At 41.5% G+C, this 27,177-nt stretch overlaps 1 protein-coding gene across 4 annotated transcripts in view; it reads right to left on the minus strand.

The window, feature by feature from the left end:
* The window catches only part of MAD1 (mitotic checkpoint family protein), a 204,084-nt gene that overhangs the window by 159,876 nt on the left and 17,031 nt on the right, over positions 1-27,177 (minus strand). For 3 of the 4 annotated variants that reach the window (XR_015692954.1, XR_015692953.1, XM_087691791.1), the window contains exons 2-8: positions 21,267-21,366; positions 21,024-21,184; positions 20,747-20,944; positions 20,448-20,540; positions 18,623-18,745; positions 17,469-17,716; positions 9,646-9,838 (exon numbers count right to left, since the gene is read on the minus strand). Coding sequence is in view for 2 of the 4 variants with exons in the window: in XM_087691791.1 (XP_087547917.1) it covers positions 9,646-9,838; positions 17,469-17,716; positions 18,623-18,745; positions 20,448-20,540; positions 20,747-20,944; positions 21,024-21,184; positions 21,267-21,366 (1,116 nt within the window). In the remaining 2 variants the exon portion in view is untranslated. The remainder of the gene's footprint in view (positions 1-9,645; positions 9,839-17,468; positions 17,717-18,622; positions 18,746-20,447; positions 20,541-20,746; positions 20,945-21,023; positions 21,185-21,266; positions 21,367-27,177) is intronic. The other variant, XM_087691792.1, reaches the window with a different exon arrangement.

A 27,177-nucleotide genomic window follows, 5' to 3' on the forward strand; every position in this document is an offset into this window, starting at 1 on the left:
AGTACTCAACCACCTTGTGGCACACTGCTAGACGTGGCATATGGACAGCCCCCTCTGTCTTGCCTTTATCCTTTGACCAGCTGATTTGGAAATCTTATCCGCAGTATGGTGCCCTCCAAGTACTCACAATCTATGTAGTCATACACTTGCCTTTATCCTTTGACCAGCTGATTTGGAAATCCTATCCGCAGAATGGTGCCCTCCAAGTACCCACAATCTATGTAGTCATACACTTTCTCCATAGTTGTTAGATACGGAGGGTATGATATCGTACAATATGATAAAATACGGTATTAAATGATACCTAAAGATTTTTTAAGGTATGGTACAATATTAGTACCCAAAAAGGTTTTGTGTAAAAGGTTAATGCTTATAAAAATGGGGGTTTTGCGGGATGGATGTTGTTGTTATGTGGCAAAAAATGCCCTTTTTTTTTTTAACGAAGTCATACTAATACATACCATACCATGCCGTATAGATCAGTCCGTACAACATACAAAGACAACCCTAGCCTTCTCAAAATCGAGAAGAAGTACAATGAGGTCCTGGTTCTTGGAACATGCAAGAGTGGTGGACTCCCAAAAGGTGAAGATGCTGTCTAAAATGTTGGGCTCTTGAACAAAACCTGTCTGAGTAGGGTGGATAGTCTCTAGCCTCAAGGGGTCCAATTTGAGACTAATCAGCTTTGCAAGCATCTCACAAGAAGTTCCAAAACAAAGTGATGAGTCTCTAATGTGGAATTAATTCAACTTAGCATGGACCAACATAAAAGCAATAGTTGTTTGTAAACAAAGTCTCTTCAATCTGTACCCATGCTAAACTTGAAAATGAAATGTATCAATCCCCCAAACAGCCTCTCAACCATGTCTCTTCGTGCCACCACCTCCTGAAAAGCTATAGTAAGGCCTATACTAATAAGATCCCAATAGCTCTTAAAGAATTTCAAATTTTTCCAATCCATCATCACTTCCACACCTGCATCAAGGCAAGAGTCAAAATCCAACTCTTTGAATATATCCTCTCTCCTGAGGAGCAAGCATTTCCCATCCTGCTGAGTGGCTGAATTTAAGGAACATCATTAAATTCTTGCATTATTGAGTATTATAATCTTAGGACAGCAGCAAATAATCTCTTGAAGCAATTCAGCAGACCATTTGGATGAATTCAAGCTGAATTTATTAGTAAACAGCAGCAGCAATTAAATTCGTTGGTGTGAAACCTAAGGAAAGTGATTTATGTTCTCGTTTCGGCCATGCAGAGGACCCCAACAATGTGCTGACCCAGCAGCTTTATTTTTTATTGTTCAAGTATATAATAATTGTTAGAAAGATGTAATGGGCACAAAGAAAGCCAGATTGGGACATATTGGTCCGGATTCTGATGCAAAGGAGACGGACGAGATGGTTCCTTGCACAGAGGAAATACCTTCTGGTTCTGACTTGCCGCCTGCGGGCAAATGCTCCAAGCATACTTCCGACGAGACAATGGGTCCTCAGGAACGTTCCTATGCGCAGGTTGCCTCTGATTTTGTGGATTCGCAAGAGATTGACTAGGAGCATTTGCTGGAATTTGCAAATACTCTGCTTGGCGATTATGTTCAACATAATCATGAAGCTTTTTCTGACTCGGGAACTGATGAAGTGCTGGAAGCCACGGTGGACCCGAAAACTGTTTTGCGATCTTTTTCGGTGTTCTATGACCGTGCGGGCATACTCTTCTTCACTAGCAGGATCCCAGTGCTTTCCCATATTCGTCAGTGGCTGCACCATGTATTACAAGGGGAGTGTGTTGAGGAGATCTTTCTTGGACCCCGCGGAATTTATGAGGTGCTGCTGAAATCAGAGAAGCATCGAGCTGAGCTCCTGTCCAAATTGCCATTATTCTTTGATCGCCGCTTGATCCATGTGGTGCCATGACGCCCTATGGCAGCGCCTGCTTCAACGTGAATGCCCGGTGTGGGTTGAAGTGGAAAATTGTCCGGCGGTCTATTGGCCATTGTTAAAGGATGCGATGGCAGTTGTGGGAACGGTGCTGGTTCCCCCAAGCCTAAGGGCCATGAATCGAAACCGTTTATGTATGTTATGGGAGACGGCCAGGAAAAGGCCTGTGTGGCTTCGCCTCAACTGCTCGGGCATGCATCCTTTGCACTTTCGCTTGAAATGGGGCAACTTTGCAGGCCACTGCTTCTCCTGGTACTTATGATTGTTCATGAGAAATACCAGCCTGTTCTTATAAAAAATGATGTACAGGGCCGCTTTGTGGTAATCGAAGTTTTATTTGAAGGAGAGATCTTATGGTTGCTGGGCCTCTATGCTCCGAATGACCCTGCATCTAGACGGGATCTTTGGAAGACTTTGCAGAGCTCCATGTCACTTGGCAGAAGGGGTTTTTTAATGGGGGATTTCAATATGTGTGTTGACTCTTCTCAGTCCACTTCAGGGCATTCGGTAATGGATGCTCCGGAAAGTCCGGTGTGGAATCACTTTGCTCTTCAGGTACTTAAGCAAGATCTCTGGTCTTGGCTCCACCCTTCTTCTTCAGAGTTTACTTTTCATTCCGCTCAATATGCAACTACCTGGTCGCGGTTGGACCGAATGTATATCATGCAGGGGAATGATTTTCTTCCCGAGATGCTGGAAATGAAAGTCTTGCAGCAATATGCCTTGTCGGACCATTTCCCTCTCCAGCTTGAGATGCTTGCGCAACCTATTGTACCTTTTATGCAGTTGCTAAAAAGACTCCCTTTACGTTTCAACTCGTCCTATTTGAAGCATCCAATCTTTCAGGGCTATATGCAGCAATTAATTGAGAGATTTCTATTGGACTTCGCCTCTGAGGGCTTGGCTTCTTTTGCACGGCTGCTCTCTAATGTGCAGCGGGTTGCTCGGCAGTATGGGATCCATCATGCCTCTATTTGTCGGCGGCGTCGACACGCAGCGGAGAACTTACTGGCGTTGGTTCGTTCGCTGTTGGTGGACACCCCAGATGATGAATTTCTGCTGTCACTGGCAATGCGTTTGACTGATCTTATTCAAGTATTTCAATTAAAATCTTATCAGCAGGCCAAACTGCACAACTTGACCGACACATTGCAAGATAGTGCTTGTCAGACTCATAAGTTCTTTCGCGCATTGCATTCTTCTCCTACTCGAGAAAATATGACTAGACTCCAGGATTCAGAAGGTCGCATGGTCACTGATCCGCAGACCATTGTCAATATGTGCAGGAATTACTTTCTCGATCTTCTTGGTTCTTCTCCGTCGCCTTCTAACCAAGTTACGCATGCACGTTCAATCTTCTATGATCTGGTCCGCCAGCAGGTTCCACTTGATATACAAGCAACTTTGGAGGCAGATATTTGTGAGGAAGAGGTTATGGATGTTTTGTTACACCTGCCTAAGGATAAAAGCCCTGGGTGGGATGGTCTTACCAATGAATTCTTTGAGAACTCGGCCACCCAACTGGTGAAGCCACTAGTGGCTATGTTTCAGCAGGTTTGGGAAACAGGGGTTATGCCTTCCTCATGGAAAGAAGGCCTTATCAAACTGCTTCCAAAGGTTCCTTCGCCCTCAATGTTGCAACACTGGAGACCAATTTCTTTGATGGGTTCGATGTATAAAATCTTTTCCAAAGTGCTGGCGAATCGACTTCACAAGCACCTTCCAACTATTGTGCATCCTCTACAATATGGTTTCATTAAGGGCCGCAACATTCTGCATAATATTTTGAATGTGCAAATGGCTATTGACTATGCGAGGCACTCCAGTCAAGAAGTAGTATTGATTCAACTGGATCTGGAAAAGGCTTTTGACTATTTGGACTGGTCTTTCATTGCAGAACTTATGTCTGCTATGGGTTTTGATCCTCGGATGTCCCGATTGATCTATACCATTAGTGTTGCGGCTTCTTCGCGCGTTATGCTCAATGGTGGGGTTACAGAGCCATTTGTCCTTGCACGCTCAGTGAGACAAGGTAACCCTTTGAGTCCTCTTCTTTGCCCTGGCAACCCACCCGGTTCTTTCAATGTTATCTTCAATGGCAGCTTCTGCTCAGCTGGCCGGATTGTCTCTTCCTTTGGGACAACACTTCATTAGCCAATCGCTGGCTGATGATAGCTTTATGATTTTGCATGCGGACAAGGACAACATTCGCAGGGCATTAGATGTTTGGATACTCTTTGGTCATGCTTCTAGTCTTCGCATCAATGCCTTCAAATCAGCCATTCTCAGTTGCACGGAGTCTGATTTACAGTCATTGGGCTGGCAAGGTCAAGTTGTTCCCTGTGGCTCCATTGTCAGGCATCTTGGATACCCATTGGGGGTTGATGTTCGGCCAAAGGAACTGTTGAAGTGGATTTCACAGAAACTGGCAGCTAAGTTTATGTATTGGAAGTCGCAAGCGTGGCCATTCCGTGTCCACCTCAAAGTGGCGCAGACAATTCTGCTGCCAATGCTCACATGTTTCTTGCCATTGCTGTCGTGGACTCCTACTACTTTGAAGGCTCTCATTCGCCCCATTCGTTTCATGTTATGGAAGAAGGATTCTTTGCACGCAGGTATTTCGTGGATTTCATGGTCACATACATGTACCCCCAATCACCTGGGTGGTGGGGCTATTTTGGACGCTGAAACTCATATGCTGGCTCTTCGTTGGTCTCTTTTTCGCACTCTGTGTGTGGATCATCACCCGTGGACCATTATAGCCCGTTATTTTCTTAAGGACAGCGGACTCCGGCATAGTAATACACGACTTCGGTGCTCCTGGTGGCATGTCGTTAATGCAGACTCTCGGTTTTCCAATCCCTCCTCTTTGTTACTGCATTTGGTTGGCTCCTGGAAAGGGGTGCTCCAAAAGGTGCGTTGGCATCCAGTGGAGGATCGCTTGCATGCTAACTCCTTTCAACTGGAATTACTGGCAATCTCCAGATTACTTTCATGGGAAGACAAACATGAGCTCAGACCAAGATTTAACCGCATGGCCCGTTTGGGTGTGACTTCAGTTGCGGATGCCACCCTTGCCAGTCGCAATGTCTTTGCCTCGTTTCGTACTGCCAGGAGACTTTTCAGAATCCCGCGCGGATACCGTGATTTATGGGAAAAGATACTATCGGTGCTTCAGGGCAAGCAACCCTTTCCTGCCCTCATTGTGGATCGTCCTTGGCAGGATTGGGACCTTGCAGGCAGCTTGAGTCTAGAAAAGGCATCTGCTAATTAAATGTGTCATCTTCTGATTAAAGATCACCAATGGCTAGGTGTGAAAGCTAATACTATGTGGGGATTGCGGAAATCTCAGTCATGGTGGAAGGCAACTGTGATGGAAGGCTGGTTGAATAAGACCCCTTTCAAATGTAAGGTCTTTCTTTGGTGGGTCATGATTGGTGGTCTCCCTCTTGCTTCGGCCCTTTCCAAGCATCGAATCTCGAACGACGATTGTTTCTTCTATACCACTACTGCGGAATCGGCCCGACATCGATTTATTTCTTTCCCGCTCGCCAAGAATATCTAGTCGTTCTTGTCACAGGTTTGGCACGCAGTGGTGGGATCCTCACTAACCCCTTTCAATTGGTTTTTTGTGCGCCCAAAATACCCCACACCGCCCCAATTGCATATAAAGATCTTATTCCACTTCTTCAAATACTGGGGATGCTGGTACATTTGGACCACTCAAAATGCCTTTCTTTTTGATTCGGCATCTAATGTACCGAGACACCTTGCCCGGCTTAAAGGTCTTTTGCAGTGGCAAATAGATCTCATTCGGCATTCAGACTTGCTCCCTCGGGAGGACTTGCTTCCCTGGCATATGGCAATTTCCTCTGGGTCTTTGCCATGACTTGTGTAACTTTTTCGTGGCCTAGTATTGGGATTTTACACACGTTGGCTTAGCCTCATGTATCTTGTAATCATGTAAACTTGTACCTTTTTTTCGTAATTAATACAATTACCTTTTACGAAAAGAGAGAGAGAGAGAGAGAGAGAGATGCTGTAGAAAATAGGACCAAGAATATCAAGGAGTGCAGGGCAAAAACAGATCTGCTCTAGGGTAGAGGAAAAAAAAGGTGGTTTGAGTCTTCCCTCTGGTGTCATTGCTACATATTCCGTATAAGCCCATCCCCTATAAGTGCCTAAAACATTCCAACTAGGGAACAGCAGTTAGGACTGAGGGCTGGAACATTTCCTTGTCTTGGAATGCATTCCCTGTTTTTGACCATCAAGGACTGGTGTTCCAACATTCTAGGGTACAATTAAAACACAATTAACTAGAGTTCTTCAATTAGCCAAAAACAACAACTTAGACTCGAATACACCTTGCACGTCAAACAATGGTGGAACAAATAATCAAGACCCAATAACAATATCCTTGCTAATCCACTACAAGCATTTGTTGCACCTTCAGATCAAGTGTCCTCTCAAGGAGAAGCAAGTGATAGCCTGTCATTGTCCTCTCTTGTATGGAGGCAAAGTATAGGATTGCATCTGCAACAACCTAGGAAGCTACGTAGTATTACATCAATAGGTCAACTTTCCCTTGTTGCCTGAAATCGTCACTATCTTCTTTTTCCCCTCACATCATCATTGTGATCATCATTTTCACCTCCTACTGCTGATTAGGCTACCACCCTATTTCTCCCTCACTGGCAGGCATTCTCACCTACATCTTTAACCCTTCTATGCAACTGCATTTTTATCTCTTGACAGTCATAACTACTGTGTTTTGTCTACCAGCTATTCCCCACACCTTCTAAGGCTGTCGCCAAGTTGCACACTCCAATGTTTCAACATTCTAGCCCTCATGCTTGCTGCCTTTGTCACACCAGCCTGCTGCCTTGCTGTCTTCAAAGTTCAGCCCTCTGTCATCATCTATCCTCTCCGAACCTGCTATGCAGGACAGTCATCTTGGCCTACAAAGCTGCCAATGTGATCTACATCAGGATTCAATTTCTGCATCAATATTAGTGGTTTATTGTACTCAAGGTACACTTCGGAGGACGACACTCACCCATTCCCACCAGAGAGTGGTTGTTGAACAGCCTCCGCTCTTTGACCTATACTCCTTGTTCATTCATTATTCATTCAGCATTCACCATTCATTCATCTTTTTTTCATTTGCATTTGTTTGAGTCCATTTTGTTAGTCATGTTCGTACAGTCTATGCTTCCTTTGCAAACCCTACTATATCCTCCCATGGTATCAAAGTCAGTGCTTCTTTAAAGAGTATCTTGCACAACCATCGTGAAAGCCAAGTAGGACAAGCAACGTGCATCTAACTCAGGATGTCTTCATCACCTTCATCTTGGAAAGTTTTAGTGTCCCATTAGGAAGATTCTTTTCTGGAGGCCTTGCCATAGCATTATTCTCTCAATGTAGAGGGCAAGACTTCCTCTACTTCTTCTAGAGCCCATCTAGAGTTCAAGGATATGAAGTTGACAGTATTTTGTGCAAAAGTAGATGAAGGAATAGCTACTTTCAATATTGCCCGTTGTGACCAAATCATCCAAGGTCTTCATCTCAGCCAGGCATAGTGATAGATTCATATATTCTTGTTGAATTGTACAAGCAAAAATCCCTCTTTGTTGTTTCTTATGTTATGTAGGAAGCAGCCGTAATTTACTCCAAAGACCAAGACTAGTACTAGCATGTAAACATAAATAGCAGAGGCTCTAGTGACTTGGTCAAATCTCGTAGAAGTAGCAATTAAGTCCCATGGTCTCTCAGAACTAGCCATTGGTCTAGAGGTCCACTTGCCCACCCTGATCTTGTCTGTTAATGCAAGGTTCAAAATGCTAGAGCTAATATCAAGTTAATGCAAGAGCTTTACCTGAGTTTCACTCTCAATTACAACATTCCCCCCTAATTTATGATGGTTGGAGCATCTTAGCAAACAGCTATGCAGCAAAAGACAGTATGCGATAAAAGCCCACATTTGTATCTCTACATCATTCATTCAGCATTTAAACACCACATCATTAAGGGCTTGAGGAGGCCACTAAGAAGTCCCCCCCAAGAGAGGGAGCTACTCTAAAGCCACCTTGGTTGGTCTCACATGGCATGGCAAGTGCTGTCTCTGAAATGAGCTAGCCAGGCTTACCAGCAAATCTTACTGGCTAGCAGTCAAAAGAAGCAGGTCCTTTTGTCAAGATCTACACCAAAGGTTAGCAAAAGCAATGAAGAAGGCTGAGGCCTGGATACAATTCAGCCCCTGCAGGAGGCACAGTGTGAACCAGCAGTTAGCGCAATACGAAGTGAAGACTGGAAGTATGGATGTTAGAACAGTGTGTTGCCATAATGACAGACTGGAAGGATGGATGTTAGAACTATGCAGCAGTGTCTTGCCATAATCACAACGATGCAACAGTAGAGACAGCAATTTATCCTTCAGATACAAAAACTAGCATGCCTTCTTCCAGCTGAGAAATTGTCTGTGGAACCATAACCCATGTCAGTGGCAATTTGCAATCTTATTGACTAGGATGTATTAGGCATTAGACTCTTCTCTTCCGTAATATAATCAGATGAATCCCTTGTTTACACGAAAAGACCAGATAGAAGCTTCATTACCGTAAGGAGTTTTTACCAGAACTTAGAAGGTTGAAACCCAAAAATCCCTTGGAGAACGAAGACAAAGCTGAGCTGGTGCTGTACTGTGTAGTACATGGATAGAATACAATGGCTAAACAATAAGAGTTCGGCTCAGCAGCACAGGGTACTTCCCCATGCTCAAGTAACAAATTCATAGCAAGTCTTCTGTCAAGGACCATAAAGGGTAAGTTGGCACCACCTTTCTATATGCCATTCAGCGTGCCAAAACATTAAAAATTTGTTGAAAGACTCATGATGCAAGCATGTTTCATGTTTTCACCAGTCCAAGGAAGTCTAAGCAATCAAGAGGCACTTTAGAGCAAGACGCAGTGTTAAGACAGCCTCTTTGGTAAGCTAAAGCAAATACAAATTGTCCTTAAAGGATAGTCACAGTCAGGATTTTCTAATATTTAACAGGCTTTTTTTATTTACAGTGGAAAGCAGATATTGAGTAGCTTAAACTTGGGGACAATGGCACCCCAGTGGCAGCAAATCCTTTCGCGCTTTAGAGAACCAAGAGCTAACAAGCAGGACTAGAACAGATTTAAGGATGCTTCCACAGTAATATAGTATAATCACACTACCAGAAGTGAAGAATTGATAAAGATGGTTCCACATTAGGCTAGCAAAACTACCTTTCAGTACTTGATAGACTACAACAATTTCAGAGCACCAAAAAATCTATGTCTACTTGATAGCTCCAACACCAGATTAACATGTCAGTCGAGGATGAATCTAACAATTGAAACCATGCTTTAGACTGTGTATCAAACAGCTTTTATAATTTCATGCTCAGACATTCCAACACAACACATGCTTAAACGATACTTCAAATTGCATAGGATTGACCTGAAAATACAGTACTAAGGAAAAGTAAGCACCTAACTTGAAAATCCCATAGTGACATGAGATGAGTTTTGAGGAAATGTGAAAGATGGGGAAAAGAGTCCCGTCACCATGAGACGGACTGAGACAGTACAAGGGCAGGATGGGACTGGGATAGCAAGCTTGAAAATGGCTGTCCATGTCACTGTGCGAAAACCAAAGCTTGTTCCCAATTCAGGTATACCTTGCGCTCAAGCCTTTTGATTGTCAATGCCATATCTTCAACTTCTCGCTCATCCTGAGACACTTTCTTCAGAGATTCACCAGTTGCTAGATCTGAACTCTTCACAGCTGTTTGCAACTCTGTGACCTGTGCTTGCAACTCCTTGACCTGTACTGCTAACTCTCCAGCTTTGGCCACTGCAGATACAGACTCCCTGTAATTTAAAAAATTCAATTGTGAATTTAGCCATGCAACTATTTACACAAGATTTACAATAGCACCTTAGACACTAATAATGCATAGACATTACATCAATTTTTTTTCCATAAAGGTTGCCGAATTCAAGAATAATCAAACATACAAGGCTGTCTGGCCAGCATGCTTTTTGCATATTCACCACTTTTTCTAAAAAACCAAAAAAAGCCCACAAGTTTACCAGCAGGAAAATGAAACTCATTGAAGCCTGACCAGTAAGAGTGTGCTAGGAGTTCCAACACTGTCTCACATGAACAGTGATCTAAGTCATGCAAATAACCTCAAACCATGAACCAGCCAAATTGCAAATGACAACCCCTGCTGATCCCATAGAAGCCATCTACCACAATAAAAAGCCCCTACTGCAGCCAATACAACCATGAATTCTACAGGCAAATTAAAATATAAAAGTAATTCTAGTAAGCACACATGCCAAAGCCCATTCCAAGGCAAGAACTGAAACAAATAAGAATGTTGCAAGACCCTTGCCCAATTGGTCACTCAAGTCCAACCCTGGAAATAAAATTAAATCTGAGCACATAACATTCATTACCCAACTCCAAGCTGCCCTATTGCTACTGGCGTGGCCAGCTCCTCCCTCTCAGCCAGCACTGTGCCGCCAGCCCTTGGTGAACTTTCAAAATTGGTTCACCTATGAATGGATGCAAATGGATGGAGGAGGGTGATCTGGCAAATCATCCTCGGTGTTGCACTTTATGGGCTCTTTCACGTTCAGCCATAGTTGCCAAGAAACCTGTTTCGTAAGGTTAGGAAACTCATTGTATACCTGGGCGCTTCAGAAACCTATGAAACACCTATTCTAAACTCCCAAGGAAGCCCTACCCTTAAAAATGCATTTGACCTTGTGTAACAAACATTTGTCATACATTCATCTGACATACTGACATTGATTGCAAGAATTTTGCTTGAGTTGTCGTCCATGATGCATATATATATTTATGGCTTCTTCTATAGTTAAAGCTAATATTGTCATGGATAATGCACCATGATGCATGTAAATATTGATGCTATGTTGAATCTTCATTTACATTATATAGGATTATGAATTATGATAAATTACATTATATGGGCCATACTCTATAGTTATTAAGTCTCATAATTTTTTTCCATCTCGAATGAAGCTTGTTTCTATAGTTTAGGAAACTCAGAATGAAACCTATTTCATGCCTCTCATTTCAAACTTGGAGACTATGGGCTCAGTAGAGCATACAGAGTCCAAGGTATTGCCTAATGCTCAAGGGGGTGGTTGCATCTCCACTCCCCTACCAATGGATAGCTTAATTATGTAGTGGAACTTGGATTTATCGAGTTTGCATCCAAGGTATTATATGCTAATGATATTTTCTGCCATTGGGATCACTATTTAGTGTGCTAGTCAACGTGAGTTGATATGCAAATGTATATGGTTTGCACTAGGCTCTGGAACTCTACATTTGCAAGGCTAGGCTACGAGTATGTATGGAGTACATGGAATACATGGAATGTACATTTTGATGTGATGTGCATTTGTAAAGAATGTACATATGCATGGATATAAGAGCTCCATTCCAAAAAACTCACACTTGGATAGTTTTGCAAACAATTCCTTGTCTTAAATACTGACTGTTAGATCACTACTAAATATGAGCAAGAATGAAGCCGCTGATCCACACCATTCTTCAGATTCAGCAAGAAGCATATCTGTCGATGTGAAGCTAATGCTTTGTTCACACTAATGAGCTACATCTTCATTTTTGTGAGTTTTTGCACATGTTTTCCTGTGCTGGATCTTTGCAAATCTGAGATCTACCACAACTGAGCTACTGGATACTCACATAAATCATCTTGGATTTGGACCTGGAATCATACCATCAAGTACCACTCACTAATCAGATAAGCTGCTCTATTCTCATTGTGGTTAACATAAGCAATCATGTGATCTACTCTGAGCTATGATCATTGATGATCTGAGCTCTCTGTTATGCTACTGTTCATGCTTCCTAATCAATCCATCTACTCTTCATATTGGATACTTCAAGGATACCATCATCCTTCTTGATGGTGTTGTCATAAAAAAGGCATCATTCCTGTCATCATATATTGTGTTCAAATCTGAGCATCAGTCAACTCATCTCTCTGTTATCATGAGCTACAATGAGCTGCCCAGATCCATGCTGAGATCCTGTGTTTCTAAACACAACATCATGGCTTCTAATGGTGAAAATGGTTCCACCAAGTTTAAGGGTTATACATTTCATACTTGGCAGATAATGATCCAATCGATTCTTAAGAAGAAAAGCTTATGGAATATTGCAAATGGAAAGGAGAAGAAACCTTGGGATGCAGCTCAAGTAGCCACATGGGAAGTACAGGATGACAACACCCAAGCCATCATCAAACTGAAGTTGGATGATACTTACATTCATCATGTGGATGAAAGTGGCACTGCAAAAGATACTTGGAATCAACTCAACAAATTGTTTGGAGCTCAAACCAAGAGTTCCAAGTTTGGCCTACTAATTGAATTTTTTCACTTGGAAATGAAGTCTCAATCTTCTCTTGCATCTCATTCAAATCACATGGAAGGATTGTTAACTCAACATGCAAGAATTGAACTTAAGGTTGAAGAAGATATTGCTATTGGTGTCTTTCTTAAATCCCTACCTAAAGAGTATGACCGTGTGCTCACCACCGCACTTATCAACATGCCCTCTATACCTTTTACTTGTATCAACCTTCACTAAAATCATCTTGCCTAAAAGCCCAAGTCTCCTAAACTATCCACGCCTCTTAGCCATAAGTAATCAAGCAAAGAATACCTCTGATCATCTTGAGTAGACAAGCCAATGTGCCTTTGAGCTGCTTAAGGATCAACATGTCCTTGGTAAGTCATGTGGTGACCAAGCTATTGAAAAGATGGTCATGCATAGAGCTATATACAATCATGAGTTTGAAGGGGGGTGTTAAAATCACAAACACATGATATGTATTTAGGGGATTGCACAAGGCATCAACAAAGGGAGAGTCTCCTTACACCCACTGCAGAGTGTGAATCCACCTTTAGCCACCAACCTTATCCACCTAGAAACCACTAGTAGAAAGATACATATCAAAACAACTACCCTAAACCACTTGTATATAAGCATATATAAAGGCACTCTATCTTCATGAATAAATAAGTTCTTTTTTATTGTACTTGTATCAAACATTTTAACAATGACAACAACCATCAAGTTCAAAATACCGTACATGAATTTTATAGTCAATATACAAATAGAAATTATTATTAAAAAAACCACGGCATGCCAGGAATGACATCGACATGGTCAATATGACACCCTGTCAAGCTCATTACCTTTGTCTCAATCCTTGAGACACGAGTTCAAGGTACAATATTCCTTCACTACATAGTGTGTTTGTTGCATAAGCATTGTATCATATAGATTCATTCGTTTATGTTCTTCGCTATGTTCATTGTCTCTAAGTTACCCTAACCCTAACTATGTTTTGTTCAGTTTATGCTTTGTCATAGACTTGTATTTGTGTTTCTGCATTAGGGTATTTCTTTACATGGCATCAGACCTCTCTCTCTCTCTCTCTCTCTCTCTCTCTCTCTCTCTCTCTCTCTCTGTGTGTGTGTTCACTCTTTGACTTGGTCATTCACTTCCGCATTGCTTCACTCTGATATAGTGTCAGAGAATTGAAGGATTGACCTCTATTGGACCCTTCTGAAGAGGAGATTTTAGCGTGACACAAGACTGCGTTTTCAGTATTCAAGTGCAAGCAAGAGGGCTGTGCATCAAAACAAGGCTAAGGTGAGTGTGGGCGTGCGAGAAAGAAAAAGATTTGTTGAAGGCACTGCTGGTTTTTGCTGTTAGAGAAGGAAGAAGGCTATGTTTTGGGCCTTCAAGTGCAGATTTTACTTTTTCATTGCCTCCGACGGATGAAGGAGCGGGACAAGCAAACAAGAGCCCTAGCAGTTTGTATTTTCACAGTCAAAGAGGGCTGCTTTTATGTTTTGTGCATGCATTGTAGGTGACGATGTCTTCTGAGGCCGAGACAAAGTTTCAAGCGATCATGGACCGGAAGGTGCCCACAATCCCACCGGCTCTTCCATCAAATCAAAAGCTCGATGGTGAGAATCACCACATCTGGCCGATCATGATGCTTGCCATTCACGAGTCCTATGATTTGGGGGAGCTTGTTACAGAGGCTATTCATCGTCCTTTACTAGACGAGTCCAAACTCTCTTCCAGTGATAAGGTGGAGTTGGCAAAGGCTCAAGCACATTGGGATAAACTCAATACTTACATTCACCTATTTTTATCTCTCTCATGTACTACAAATGTTCTCTCTCATATTGAGCATTTGATGGTGGCCCGAGAGATATAGCTAGAGCTTAATGAGATGTACAATCAGATGACCGTCATGAAGCGAGTTTTTCTGGAAGTACAGATGCGAACCATGAGTGTCAACACATCATCTTCTATGCGGAAGCATATCAACAAGCTGAGGCGAATTTAGATGCAAGTTCAAAGCGCAAGGAAGGTGATCACTTCTGAAGACATGGCAATAACTCTTCTTTCACAATTACCGCACCGTTTCTGTGGTTTTTATTCTGCCTTGATTGCTTCAGGGCGGTCTAAGACTCTTCGATGGGAAGAGTTGGTTCCTATGGTCTTGGACCAAGAGGAGCAATTGAAAGGGACCAATGCTTCTAAATCTAAGGCCTTGGTTGGTCAGTCCTCTCAAAAGAAGGGGAAGGACCAAAAGAAGAAGAAGAATAAGGACAAAGAAAAGGAGTCTACTTGTCACATTTTTGCAAAACAAGTCACTAGAAGAAACATTGCCTCGACAAGGAGAGTAAGGAGAAGAAGGAGAAGGAGAAGAAGGAGAAATCTTCAAAGGATTTCGGAGCGGTGGCTGCTCCCTCATCAACTACTTTCCTCCACTTAGAGATGGTTGAAAATTCAACCCTAACGACTTTTGATGCTCTGTTGATGGCCCCATTCACTCGAGAGTGGATTGTTGACAGTGGTGCCTCATGGCAAATGACTCCTTCAGCAGGTGTTGCTCATTTGTGGCCTTCGCATTGCTAGATTCTCATTGGTGACAGTTCATCTATTTCTATAGAGGGACGGGGCCACATGCATCTTATTCCAGATGGACGTGGTGGTGCCTATACATCCGAGGTACTCTATGTACCGGTCTTAGGGTACCATCTCCTTTCGGTGCACAAGACTTGTGCCCTCGATCTCTTGGTCGATTTTGATGAGGATTCTTTTCAGATTCTTGATCAAGGATCCAAAGAGGTTCTTTCTTCAAGTTATGAGAAGAAGGAAGTCTATAAGTTGTGGTATTCTTCTGCCTTGACTTCTCTTCTTCTTACCTTACAAACTCAGTCCGAACTTTGGCATGCTCAGTTTGCCTACCTCAATTACGATTACCTCCGGAAGGTGTCCAAGGGACAACTTGTTCGAGGTTGCCGGAAATTGTAATGAGCCAGCAGCCTTGTGTATCCTACATCCATGGAAAGCAGACTCATGATGTTGTTTCCAGCAAGGCTTCGAGACATTCTTCAACACCCTTGGAGCTTGTTTCTACCAATCTTTGTGGACCAATGAGAACGGAGTCCCTTCAAGGGAGCTTGTATTTTATACTAATTGTGGATGATTACAACAGGATGACATGGGCTCATTTCTTGAAATTGAAGTCAAAGGCTTTCTCCAACTTTAAGGATTGGTTGCTCTTTGAGGAGAACCGATCGGGCAAGAATCTAAAGACCTTACAATCAAATAAGAGCGGAGAATTTGTTTCTAATGTGCTTGCTCGTTTTTGTGCAAATCGTGGTATTCACCAAGATTTTGCCAATACAAACACCCCTTAGGAGAATGGCACCTTGGAGCGGAAGAATTGCAGTGTGATCGAGATGGCCTGTACCATGATGGAGCACCGTCAAACACCTCTTTGTATATGGGCTGCAGCTATGGCTACCACCGTTAACATCCTTAATCGTTCTCCTACTTCTGTTGTTGTTAGTATGACTCCATATGAGTGAGGCGTACTTTGGGTCTAAGCCAGATGTTTCTTATTTCCGGGTTTTTGGGTGTGATGCCTCTGTTCACATCCAGAAGACATTGCATGACAAATTTGAGACAACTTCCCAATGACAAGCGTTTGTAGACTATAGCTCACAATCTCAAGGCTACCTATTGTACGATCCTGTTAAGCGGGATGTTTACAGGAGCCATGATGTTTGGTTCGTGGATATTCCAACCTCACAGGGGAGTGAGGAACACCCTGTTCTTGGAGATCCGCCGGGTGCCAACAATTGTTCCTCTAGACCATGTGCCTCCTGAGGAGCTTAGCTCTCAACCATCAGATTCACCAATTGCTTCCCTGCCGTTAGTGTACCTTCTAGACACTTCAACAAATGGAAAGCGACGAGGCAAGATCCGGCCTCCTCATTCGGCTCGTGACATTCTTCGTGATGCAGGGATTGAGGGGATCCCTAAGGAGTAGCAATCGTAGGATGGCCCACGGTGTTCTCAAACGAGCCAAGCACACCACACTGATCTCGTTTACACTAACTATTGTTTGATGACTTGTGTCATACAGGATCAAGAGCCCACTTTCGTAAAGGAGGCTTTATAGCATGATCATTGGCAGAAACCAATAGAGCAGGAGCTTGAGTCGATTGAGAGGAATGGCACTTGGTATCTCGTGCCAAAGCCTCCTCATGAGAAGACCATTGAAGTCAACTAGGTCTTCAAGACCAAGTACAATAATGATGACACATTGGACAAACACAAGGCCCGCTTTGTTGCTAAAGGTTTTACACAACGCCCAAGCATTGATTTCCATGACACTTTTGCCCCTACAGCTCAAATGGCCACTATTCGTGTGGTTCTTGCCTTGGCTAGCCATAGGAGATGGCCAATCTATCAACTAGATGTGAAGTCTACCTTCTTGAATGGGGATTTGAAGAAGGAGATCTATATTGAGCAACCTTCCGACTTCGGTTCTTCTGATGGTAAGGCTACCTATGGCCTTAAGTAGGCTCCCCGCGCTTGGAATGAGAAGATTGACTCCTTTCTCTGGGAAAAATTTGGGTCTCGGCATTCCAAAGCCAACCCCTAGCTGTATGTACACATCTCAGGTGAAGGTCGTGTGTTGTTTGTCCTTTATATGGACGACTTGATTGTGACAAGTGACCATACTCAAATGGTTGAGTGAACGAAGGCAACACTTCATGAGAAGTTTGAGAAGACGGATATGGGACTTCTTCACTTCTTTCTTGGTCATGAGATCTATCAGACTTCAAGGGGGATCTTTATTTCCCAACAGTGGTATCTACAGGAGCTCTTGACTACACGTGAGATGGAGGGATGCAAGTATCTTACAACTCCTATGCATCTGAATTGGAAGGCTACATCTTATTCCGATTCTCCCCGTCCATGTTTGTGTCATATGCACAAAAGGAAACTGCAGCTTGCAACATGGCTCCTTACAAAGCCAGATCATCAAACATTCATTCAGATTGGAAAGTAAGATGTTTGATACAGCATCTGTTGTTGATAAAAACATACCTTTGTAGTTGCCCAATTTTTCGTACAATATCATCACATCTCTCAACATCAGGGATCTCATGAAGTAGATTTCGCCACGATTGCAGTTCCTGTTCAAGAGACTGAATCTGTAGTTGCAACTCTACTATTATTCCTAATTCTCCTTCAGCCCTATCTGCCCGCTGTCTCTCACTCTCCAGCTTCTCTCTTAGTAAATTGGCATTAACATGGAAATGTTTCATCTTCCGAGCTTCTGCAACATCCAACTCCTGGAAACACCATCTTAGGCATATTACTATGTCAATTTCAAACATATATGTCAATTCAAACAGAAAGAGCAAGTTTAATTAAGAGCTTTCAAACTTGTCATATTGTGATACCCACCCCATGTCTGCTCACTGACGTTTTTTTAAATACCGATTACAATCTTGAAATTCATCATAGCATGTGTGTGGACCAGATATTTAAGAGTGCGTGCAGTGATAAGCTCAGGGCATTCTTCTCCTTGCTTCAGGGGCTGATGCTCTTGCAAGATATACAAATCTGACAACACTCGCAACAAGCTGGAGCCAAAAAAGGACCAACCAAAAGCAAGTGAACATGTGTGTGGCACAAAATGTGGGGCACCATATAGGGTTCCCTTTCTATAGGCTACAAATGGGACAAGGCCTGACAAAACAAGACTAAAGAGGACAAGACCCAAGAGAAGAAACCATGATCGCCCCACGAGAGAAGCCACAAAAGCACTTATAGTATAGCATACATATTTCCAACAATTCTTGCATGGTTAGAGAGCAATCTTGGCATTCTCATTGTGATGAGCTATGGTGTAGAATATTATGCAACTTTTTGGACAAACAGCATGGGACAGGATTCCCTTGAGCTATGGATCTAGATCACATTTTGGACATGCAATGAACTACTCCGGAAATTTCCATCAGAGAATGAATTTCAGCAACCAACAAAAGCAGTGACGTACAGAGGACATAGCTCCTTATTCATGCTTGCAAGAACAAAGCTTTACATCAGAGAATGAGTTTGAGCAAACAACAAAAGCAGTGATGTTCAGAGGATGTAGCTTCTTATTCATGCTTGCAAGAACAAGCAAACCTGTTTCAGTATTCACTTAGACTATAAACTAACATCACAATGACCAATTGAGAAAGAATCATTACAAAGCTTTTTAGCTCTTCGCGCAGATTCTTTACAAGAGTTTCCAATTCCTCATTTTTTGAAGAAGAGTTTTGAGAGGGCGCCCTTGCAAGCTGCTCAGCTAGTTCTTGCTTTTCATCCAAGCTCTGCAGAAAGAAAGAAATCCATTTGCATAGATTGATATCATATCCATTTTTAACAAAAACAGCAATGTAGAAATCAACAATGGGGTGTTCATAAGTCACATCAGAAAGTACCAAAAATTTTTTAAAAACTTGTCACCATACAATAGACATTATACATACGATCAAGATTGTTGAAACTGTTTGCCTTAGTTTTCACTGGTGCAAAGAGAATCGCACCAATTCCATCCTATCTCCCATTCATCTAAGCATCATTTGTTTAAGCATCTCAAATAGAGCTTTCCTTAGAGGCACAAATATACTACCTTACAGAAACTTCAATATTTGAAACCACCTGCAACGTGTTAAAAGACCTTCAGCATATCAAACAGCTGCACATCATCTATGATCTGGGAAATCCCCTGAGATAAAAAGTCCATGAAATCCATGTAAACAGTTGTTTCCCTTTCCTCCTATACGAAGCTGATATTATCAATGTACAGACACCGTTATCCACAAAAAGTATGCTTCTGGCAAAGGTAATGAAGGGTCTGAAACATGTTCTGAGAAACCTTTCGAACAGGCCCTCACTTGGCAAACAATCAACATTCCAACAATGTCAAACATCTTTCAAATATGAACTACATAAGGACAGTTTCCAAATTTCTTACATGCTAAACCTGCTGATTAAGTGGAGGACAAAATGCACACATGTTAGATCTAAGCTATTCTGACTCGTGACGGTACAAATGTCAGAATGTAACTTATGTGGATGTTCTGTTTGAATTCTGGTGCCATATGCTTGAGTGTTGACATTATTGAAAATCGATTGAAATCCCCAAAGAAACATAATCAGAACTATCATGGTCCTTCAAAGAGAACACGGTCAAAAGTAGGAAGCATTGACACTTTCCATGCCACATGGAGTTGAAAATGCCAGTCGACTAACAGATGCTGGAGTGCCATGTTGCACTGAGGAAGCACTGCCCAAAATTTCCTCTTGCTTAAAATAAATATGATATTATGGTAATGTTCACTGCATCATGCCTCCACACTCTCATCGTGTATCTTAATTGTGGCTGGGGTATCTTGAAAGAGAATAGACACCTTTGCATATGCTGTAGCCTGGAAGAAGACAAAGTGACTGCCAAGCAGCTGGTAGTCATGGCATCATACCCATACGTGTTCATTTCCCCAAAAGGCTTTTGACAAGCTTGCTTTGGTCCAGGACCATTCAAAATGTGAACCACATCTCACAAGTTTACCTGATCGTCGAGCCATGTGATCATTTCCACTGTTCTCTCCAGTTTCTAGAATCTAAACCAATCAATTTCTGTGACTACGGTAAATACATGATCATACATCATGAACAAAGAGAGAGAAGAAAGACAAAGGGACAGATAATGCTCAAAATCAAGGTGCATAGTGCATAAACATGACAGCCTACAGGTATTAAAAAATGGAAGACAAAATGTGAATGTGGTCAAAGTGAAGGTGCACACTGCAGAAAAGTGACAGGTATTCAAAAATGGAAGAAAGACAAAAAACCATGAGATGCCACTTATCGGCCTTACCCACATCCACAAGTTGCCCCTACAACAACTTTTTAGCATATGAATACCACTCAATTTTGAATACTCCTCATCTTTCTACAGCAACTGAACACTGTAAAAACAGCTGCTAATTTCATCTTTCAAACAGTACAGATACTCTTGGAAGCACTTACATTTGCTAACAGCCTTTGCAAATCTTCAATTTGACATTTTAAAGCCTGGACTTCAGCTTTATCAAACTTCATGCGGCTCTTCTCAGCAGAACTCTGACACATAGCCAATGTTTAATACATGACTTTGTCAAAGCTTGAAATAACAATCTACTGTCTACACTAGATGGTAATGCTATATTTTTTGATGATTGAACTTTATCAATAAATATATATAGCACACTCACTATTTTTGATACCAATCAGTTGGTGTTATTGCCATAGCCTATCCTAGTGAAGGCTTTGAAAACCACTTGTCTTACCTCTATTTTTGTCCTTGCAAGGGTAGAATCAGCCTCTTTTTGGACTCTCTGCAGCCTCTCTTTCAATTGTAAGATCTCTCTCTTTGAGGCTTCATCAGCTTTGTCTGCAGCATCTTTCATATTTGTGACTTGACATTCAGTAGCATCTGCCTTACGTTCTGCTTCCGCACGGTGTTGCATTTCTTGTTGCAGCTTCAACTAAGAATTGTAGTATCACCATTGCAGACGTACTTTTAGAAAATCTAGCAACACATAGACAGATGGATGAAAAACTTACCTGAAGATCATTGCACCGTTCAAGTTGCACACGAACTCTATCTTCAGCATGTTCCACTTCTGAAATATACTTCTCTTGAATAGCCTTTTCTCGTGCACTTGATGCTGCTTCCACTTGCTTCAGCCTCTTGACAGACTCCATTAAATCTTGCTTCTCCATTTCTGAAAATTAAAGCCACCAATAAGACCACTCTCTCAACCACAAAACAATGAAAGGACATAGATTCTTCTGAACTTGGATTACCAGCCATGTGAAGTGAATCTTGTAAAGATTTCGTTTGAGATGAGAGCTCCAAAATTCTTCTCTCTTGAATATCAAGCTTCTGCAGAAGCTCAGACTTCACCTGGACAGAGCAAATAATACAGGGTATCACTGTACTGTTGAGCTAATACAAAGTGACATTCAAATACATCATGGAATGAAGAATACTACTAAGCCCATAGAAAGTAAAGATCTAATATACAGTGTAATAAAGCATGAGACAAAGTATCATTGGATAATCCCCCCCCCCCAAAAAGAAAAAAAACTCAAACGGATTTGGCAGCTAAACGAGTGTCAAATATATAAATGTATAATTATATAACATTTCTTGACAATTCTTAGCCCGAAAGGGAAAGCCATAAAGAAGAGGCAAGTTTCAAAACATGTGTCGCTCGAGCTTCCAAGACTTGTTCCACTTCATAATCTATGGCTAGACACTTGTCTTGTGCTACTCTACTTTTCCTCTCTTTACTAAGTCTTCCTTTCTTCTATAAAAAGATCTCATTTCCTCTCATCTCCCTGATGTAAACTCATGTACAATGGCTTAAGATAGCTCCAAAGTTGGTCGTAGCCATCTCCACCATTATCCTGCACTTCTACATCATCAAATGTCTCAATTTCTCTCTTCACTCACTGCTGTTTTACAAGACAGTAAACCTGTAAATTCATTAAAGCATCTCTTTTTAAAGTTGTTCTTCCACTACAAGATTAAGAAGAAAGCCATGTCAATCTGCTACAAATCAACCATGAAGAAAGGCTGATAACCCTCCTCTTCTTGTGTTATTTGTATACAATACCCGCACACCTATACACTACACATGGTGGGCACCCATCACTATCACTTTATTATTTATTCTTTTAGTGGCAATAAATTAAGGGAAGGCAGCTCGCACATTGCGACTATTGTAGTTCCCACACACCAGTCTCTCTCTTCTTGCTTGAACCTCCATAGCTCTTGCTCTCTTCTTGCTTCTACTCGTGCTTCCTACTTCCACTCCCACTTTTCAACTGGTATCAAAGCAGGTATTCAAGGAGTGTCATCAATCATTTGCTTCAGCCCGTGGAGAAGCTTCATTCCCTATTTCATGGCAACCATTGCTCCACTCATTTTTCGAGGTATGCATTGAGTTTCTCCATCTCCCACCTTGTTTCCCTTGTTCTAGGACCTCACTATGGATGTATTGAGCACTACCAAGTGCTTGTTGAGCACCAGCATTGGCAGCACAGTGCCCAGCAACAAACACACCTGCACTTCACCTGCAAGTTCCCTACTCACCTAGCTATTGCCTCCTGGCACTAGGGCAATACTTTGGAACATTCTCTGAGCTTATTTGCTTCAGCTTGGGCACTACTTGGAGTAGGACTCAACCACTGCCTCACTATTTCAAGCAGTTTGCTATATACTACCTATGAACAGCATATTTTTCATTGTGTAGCGCTTCATTGATGCTAATACACGTATGTATTGATGTTGGGATCCCGGTAGATCATTGTGGATGCTTTTTTGGATTGATTTGAGCTTCCTTTGCTCAATCCATTAAAGATTTCTTGCTGTAATACACAGTAAACAGAAAGTTTATAGGTTGCAAGTCTATGCTTTGGATGCCTACAAGTGCTTCAAATACTCTGCATGCTTATGTAGATGCTTGCTATTAATATATGTGCCTAGACATGCTTATGATGCACTTTGAGCTTCGAATTTGAGCTCCATTGGATGTATTTGGGCTTTGGACATTTGCTTCAGTGATTCTTCACTTGTGAGTTGAAGACATATTGGATGAATAGACTCTCAAATGTACTTAGGCTTCCCAGATGCTATGACACTTCAAGTTTTGAGCTTTGCTTGCTCACTTTAAATTCCGAATTCACTTCCAATGGGAGACCTTGTATTTACTTTGCAAAGCTCGATTCTTTAGAGATAGTAGAAGTCTCTTGCTCATGTTCATGCTCAATTAACATGCGTACACTATTCTTGTGGAAACTGAGTCTTGTGGACTGATTTACTTTTGAGCATTTGGATACCGGGTACCTATCATTGTTTGTGGTTGTTAGTGGTGGATGCTTAGCATACATTGGTTGTATGCATCTATGTATGTGACCCTCCATATGGTTTAAGAAGCTTGTGGACCTTTGCATGAAAGAGGGCACCCCTATCTCTACTCATTTGAATGAGTTCCACACTGTTTGCAGCCAACTTATCTTACAAGACATCAAGTTTAAGGATAACATAAAGCATTTGGTTTTACTTGTCACTACCAGAGTGATGGGATACATTTCGTACTACTGTGAGTACTAATGCTCTTGAGAATGGTTTTAAATGCAGTGATGTAGAGAGTGCTTTAGTTCTTGAAGAAGTAAACACAAAGAATATTGATGCAGCCCGCACTTCTCATACACTTACTGTAGAGGCAGAAATGGTGAAAATGGTAATAATAACCATGGTAGAGACTCACAACCCAACAAGGGCAAGTCTTAGTCTAATGGACAATCCCATAGTAAATCCTACGATCGTAAGTTCTCTTTGACATGTTATTATTGTGGACAGTAGGGTCACATTAGGTCATAGTGCTATAAAATGTGGACAGCAAGGTCACATTAGGTCGCAGTGCTATAAATTGTGAAATAACAGGTGCAATGAGAAAGGCAAGGAGAAAGTACAAGAAAATGCAAAGTCCATTGACATTGTACCTAAGTCCAGTGTGAAGATAGAGAAGATAAATACCTTAGAGTAAAATTACAATGACTACATTCTTGCAGCTTCATCTCTTGATACTACTCAATTGACCAATGTATTGTCCACTTACTCTCAAGGTTGGCTTTTTGATTTAGGGGCTTTCTTTCCATGTCACCCTACATCACCATTTGTTTCATAGCTACCATATATTATGGATTCTATTATTGTGGGAGATAACACTACATTGAATATCATTGGCATAGGTGATATCAGACTACAGTTTGGTACTGGTACTCCTTTTGTGCTTCATGATGTATGTCATGTCCCGACTTTGACGAAAAGCCTTATTTCAGCTAGACAGTTGGATGATGATAGGTAACATATATCCTTTGGTGATTCTTCATGGAAGATCACTTGTAGCAATCTCTTTTTTACTAGAGGTGCCAAGGTTGGCAACCTCTAAGCTTTGTTTGTTCCTCAATCTGTAAACCATATTTTGATTGTGATCAATCTTCCACATATATCTTTATGGTATCCTCGCCTTGGGCACATGTCTTTGAAAGAAATGAAAGTATTAACTCATTTGCAATATCTTCTGTCCTTAATTATTCTCATTTTGATTAATGCAATTATTGTTTGTATGGCAAGTAGACTCGTAATTCCCATAAAAAGTCCAGTTCTATGCATGTTAGTGAGCCTTCGGCTCTTTCCGATATTTGTGGCCCCATGCCTTGTTAGTCCTTGGGTGGTGTGAAGTACTTTGTTACATTAATAGATGATTATTCGCATAAGGTTTGGGCCTATTCCATTATGCATTTTCTTGCCATAGTTAAAAACCAATCTAGGTATAGGCTGAAATGCCTACAATCTGACAATGGAGATGAATATGTTTCTAAGGCTTTTGAGCATTGCTTAGTCAAGAAAGCTTACCACGACACTTTTGGGTTAAAGCACTTAATACTATTGTGCATCTCATGAATAGATCCCCATGCACTGCTCTTGGTGATGAGTTGTGGAAGAGGTATGGTCTAGTCAACCTTCCTCGTATGCATACGAGCGAGTCTTTTGATGTAAGACTTTCTACCATATTCCCAAAGACAAGCGCCATAAGTTTGATCCGAAGTCAGTCAAATGCATATTTCTTGGATATGGGGATGCAGGTGACATAAGCTAAAGGCTATCGTCTTTAGGATCCGTAGACTTCAAAGGTCATCCGTAACCATTATGTTATTTTCCATGAGGGAAAGATGCATATAAGACCAGAGCAAGTAATTGAGGTACGCAGGGTCACCTTTCAAGAGAAACCTCCTGTTACAATACACCCAATCCCAGTGAGATAGCCTACTACAGTTGATGATGTAATGGCCCCAAATTCACCTGTTGTGCAAAATCATGGTGTTGGACAAAGAGAACAGGCTGTACAAGCCCCACGACCAATTTTGAGATACTCTACTAGAGCTTCACGTACTCTTGATCATTATGAGCCCTTTATGAATCATGTGATGGTGACAGACTCTACTGAGCCACTTATCTATGAGAAGGCTATACACAAAGGCGAGTCTCTTTTTTGGAAAAGAGCTATGCAATTTGAGTTTGATTCGTTATAGAAAAATCGTACATGAAACTTAATTTTCTTGCCTAATGGAAAGTGTACAGTGCCATCAAGTGGATATCCAAGTTCAAGAGTACCCTCTAGTCACCTAAAGCCACCATATAAGGCTAGATCGGTTACGAAGGGCTTTGAGCAAGAAAAGAGAGTTGATTTTGATGAGATTTTCTCTCCTATAGCCAAGATTACTGCCCTACACTTGGTTGCTCAATTAGACTCGGATCTTTATCAAATAGATGTTAAGACAGCTTTTCTACATGGGAACCTGCATGAGGACTTTTATATTCAAAAGCCTAAGGGCTTTGTGAAAAAATGCAAGAAACACCTAGTGTGCAAATTGAAGAAGAGTCTTTATAAGCTTAAGCAAGCACCTAAGGAGTGATACCATAAGTTTGATGCTTTCATACATTCACATAGATATTCCCACAATACTATGGATCCGTGTCTATATACAAAAAAGACATGTGATAGTAGCCTTATTATCTTGGTGCTTTATGTTGATGATATGCTTATTGCTAGGAGTGCTCACGCTGAGTCGGATGCTTTAAAGACTCAACTTGAGAAGAGCTTTGGGATGGACATAGGGCATGACTCACACATACTTGGTATGTATATTACGCGTAATTACTCCAAGGGACTCTCTACTTGTCCTAGAAGGAGTATATACACATAGTACTTGAGCAATTCCATATACAAGATAGTAAGCCTATTGGCTGTTGTTTGCCCATCTTCAACCTTCCATCTCTTTTACATATCTGTGGCTGTAATTTTCTTAATAATTGTTATAAGTCAGCTTTAAGTGTTCCTTCTTTTCATTTTCTAGACATTTTAAGTCTCAAAAATAAGTGAATATTATAATTGTCAAGCATAGTCATACCACATTGTTTGGGATGTTTACGATGATGTCTAAGCTTTGGCTCAATCCTCACCCCAACACTAGTAATGTTTAAAATTACAAGTGAGCTTGTTTTCAATCCTTGCATTGATTGCTTGAACATAATGTGAGTTTATATAAAAGAGTCCACTGCTATCCTTCAAGCAATAGATAGGAGAATCAACATTTTCATGAACAACTTCTTAAACTAAAAAGCGTTCAGAAACCTAACAAATCCAACGAAAAAAGAGCATCTTCTTCCTAGAGACAAAGCCATAGCAACGAAGGAGCCAATCAAGAAGATCAACTACTTCCAAGAGGAGACACTAAATAAATGAAAGGACCGATTCTATTTCATGACAAAGAAAGTGAATCACATCAAAGCCCTTAACTCGTCTTGGAACTATGCACGGAATTATTGTATGCAAACTCTACCAAAGGCAAATATTGGTCCCACTGTGACTTATGCTCAAACACATAGCATCTCAAGATATAGAGCACAATAGAGTTTGCCTCTTCTAGCCGACCATATGTTTGCGGATGGAAGGACGAAGAAAATTCCAGTGTAATATTGGTCCCACTATGACTTATACTCAAACACATAGCATCTCAAGATATAAAGCAAAATAGAATTTGCCTCTTCTAGCTGACCATCTGTTTGCGGATGGAAGGACGAAGAAAATCTCAATGTAATATCCATATTTTCAAACAGCCCCTTCCAAAACAAACTTAAACA

The sequence above is a fragment of the Lygodium microphyllum genome, chromosome 13 (genome assembly GCF_053477565.2).
Source record: "Lygodium microphyllum isolate KBCC chromosome 13, Lygodium_microphyllum_v1.1.10, whole genome shotgun sequence".
Taxonomy (NCBI): Eukaryota; Viridiplantae; Streptophyta; class Polypodiopsida; order Schizaeales; family Lygodiaceae; genus Lygodium; species Lygodium microphyllum.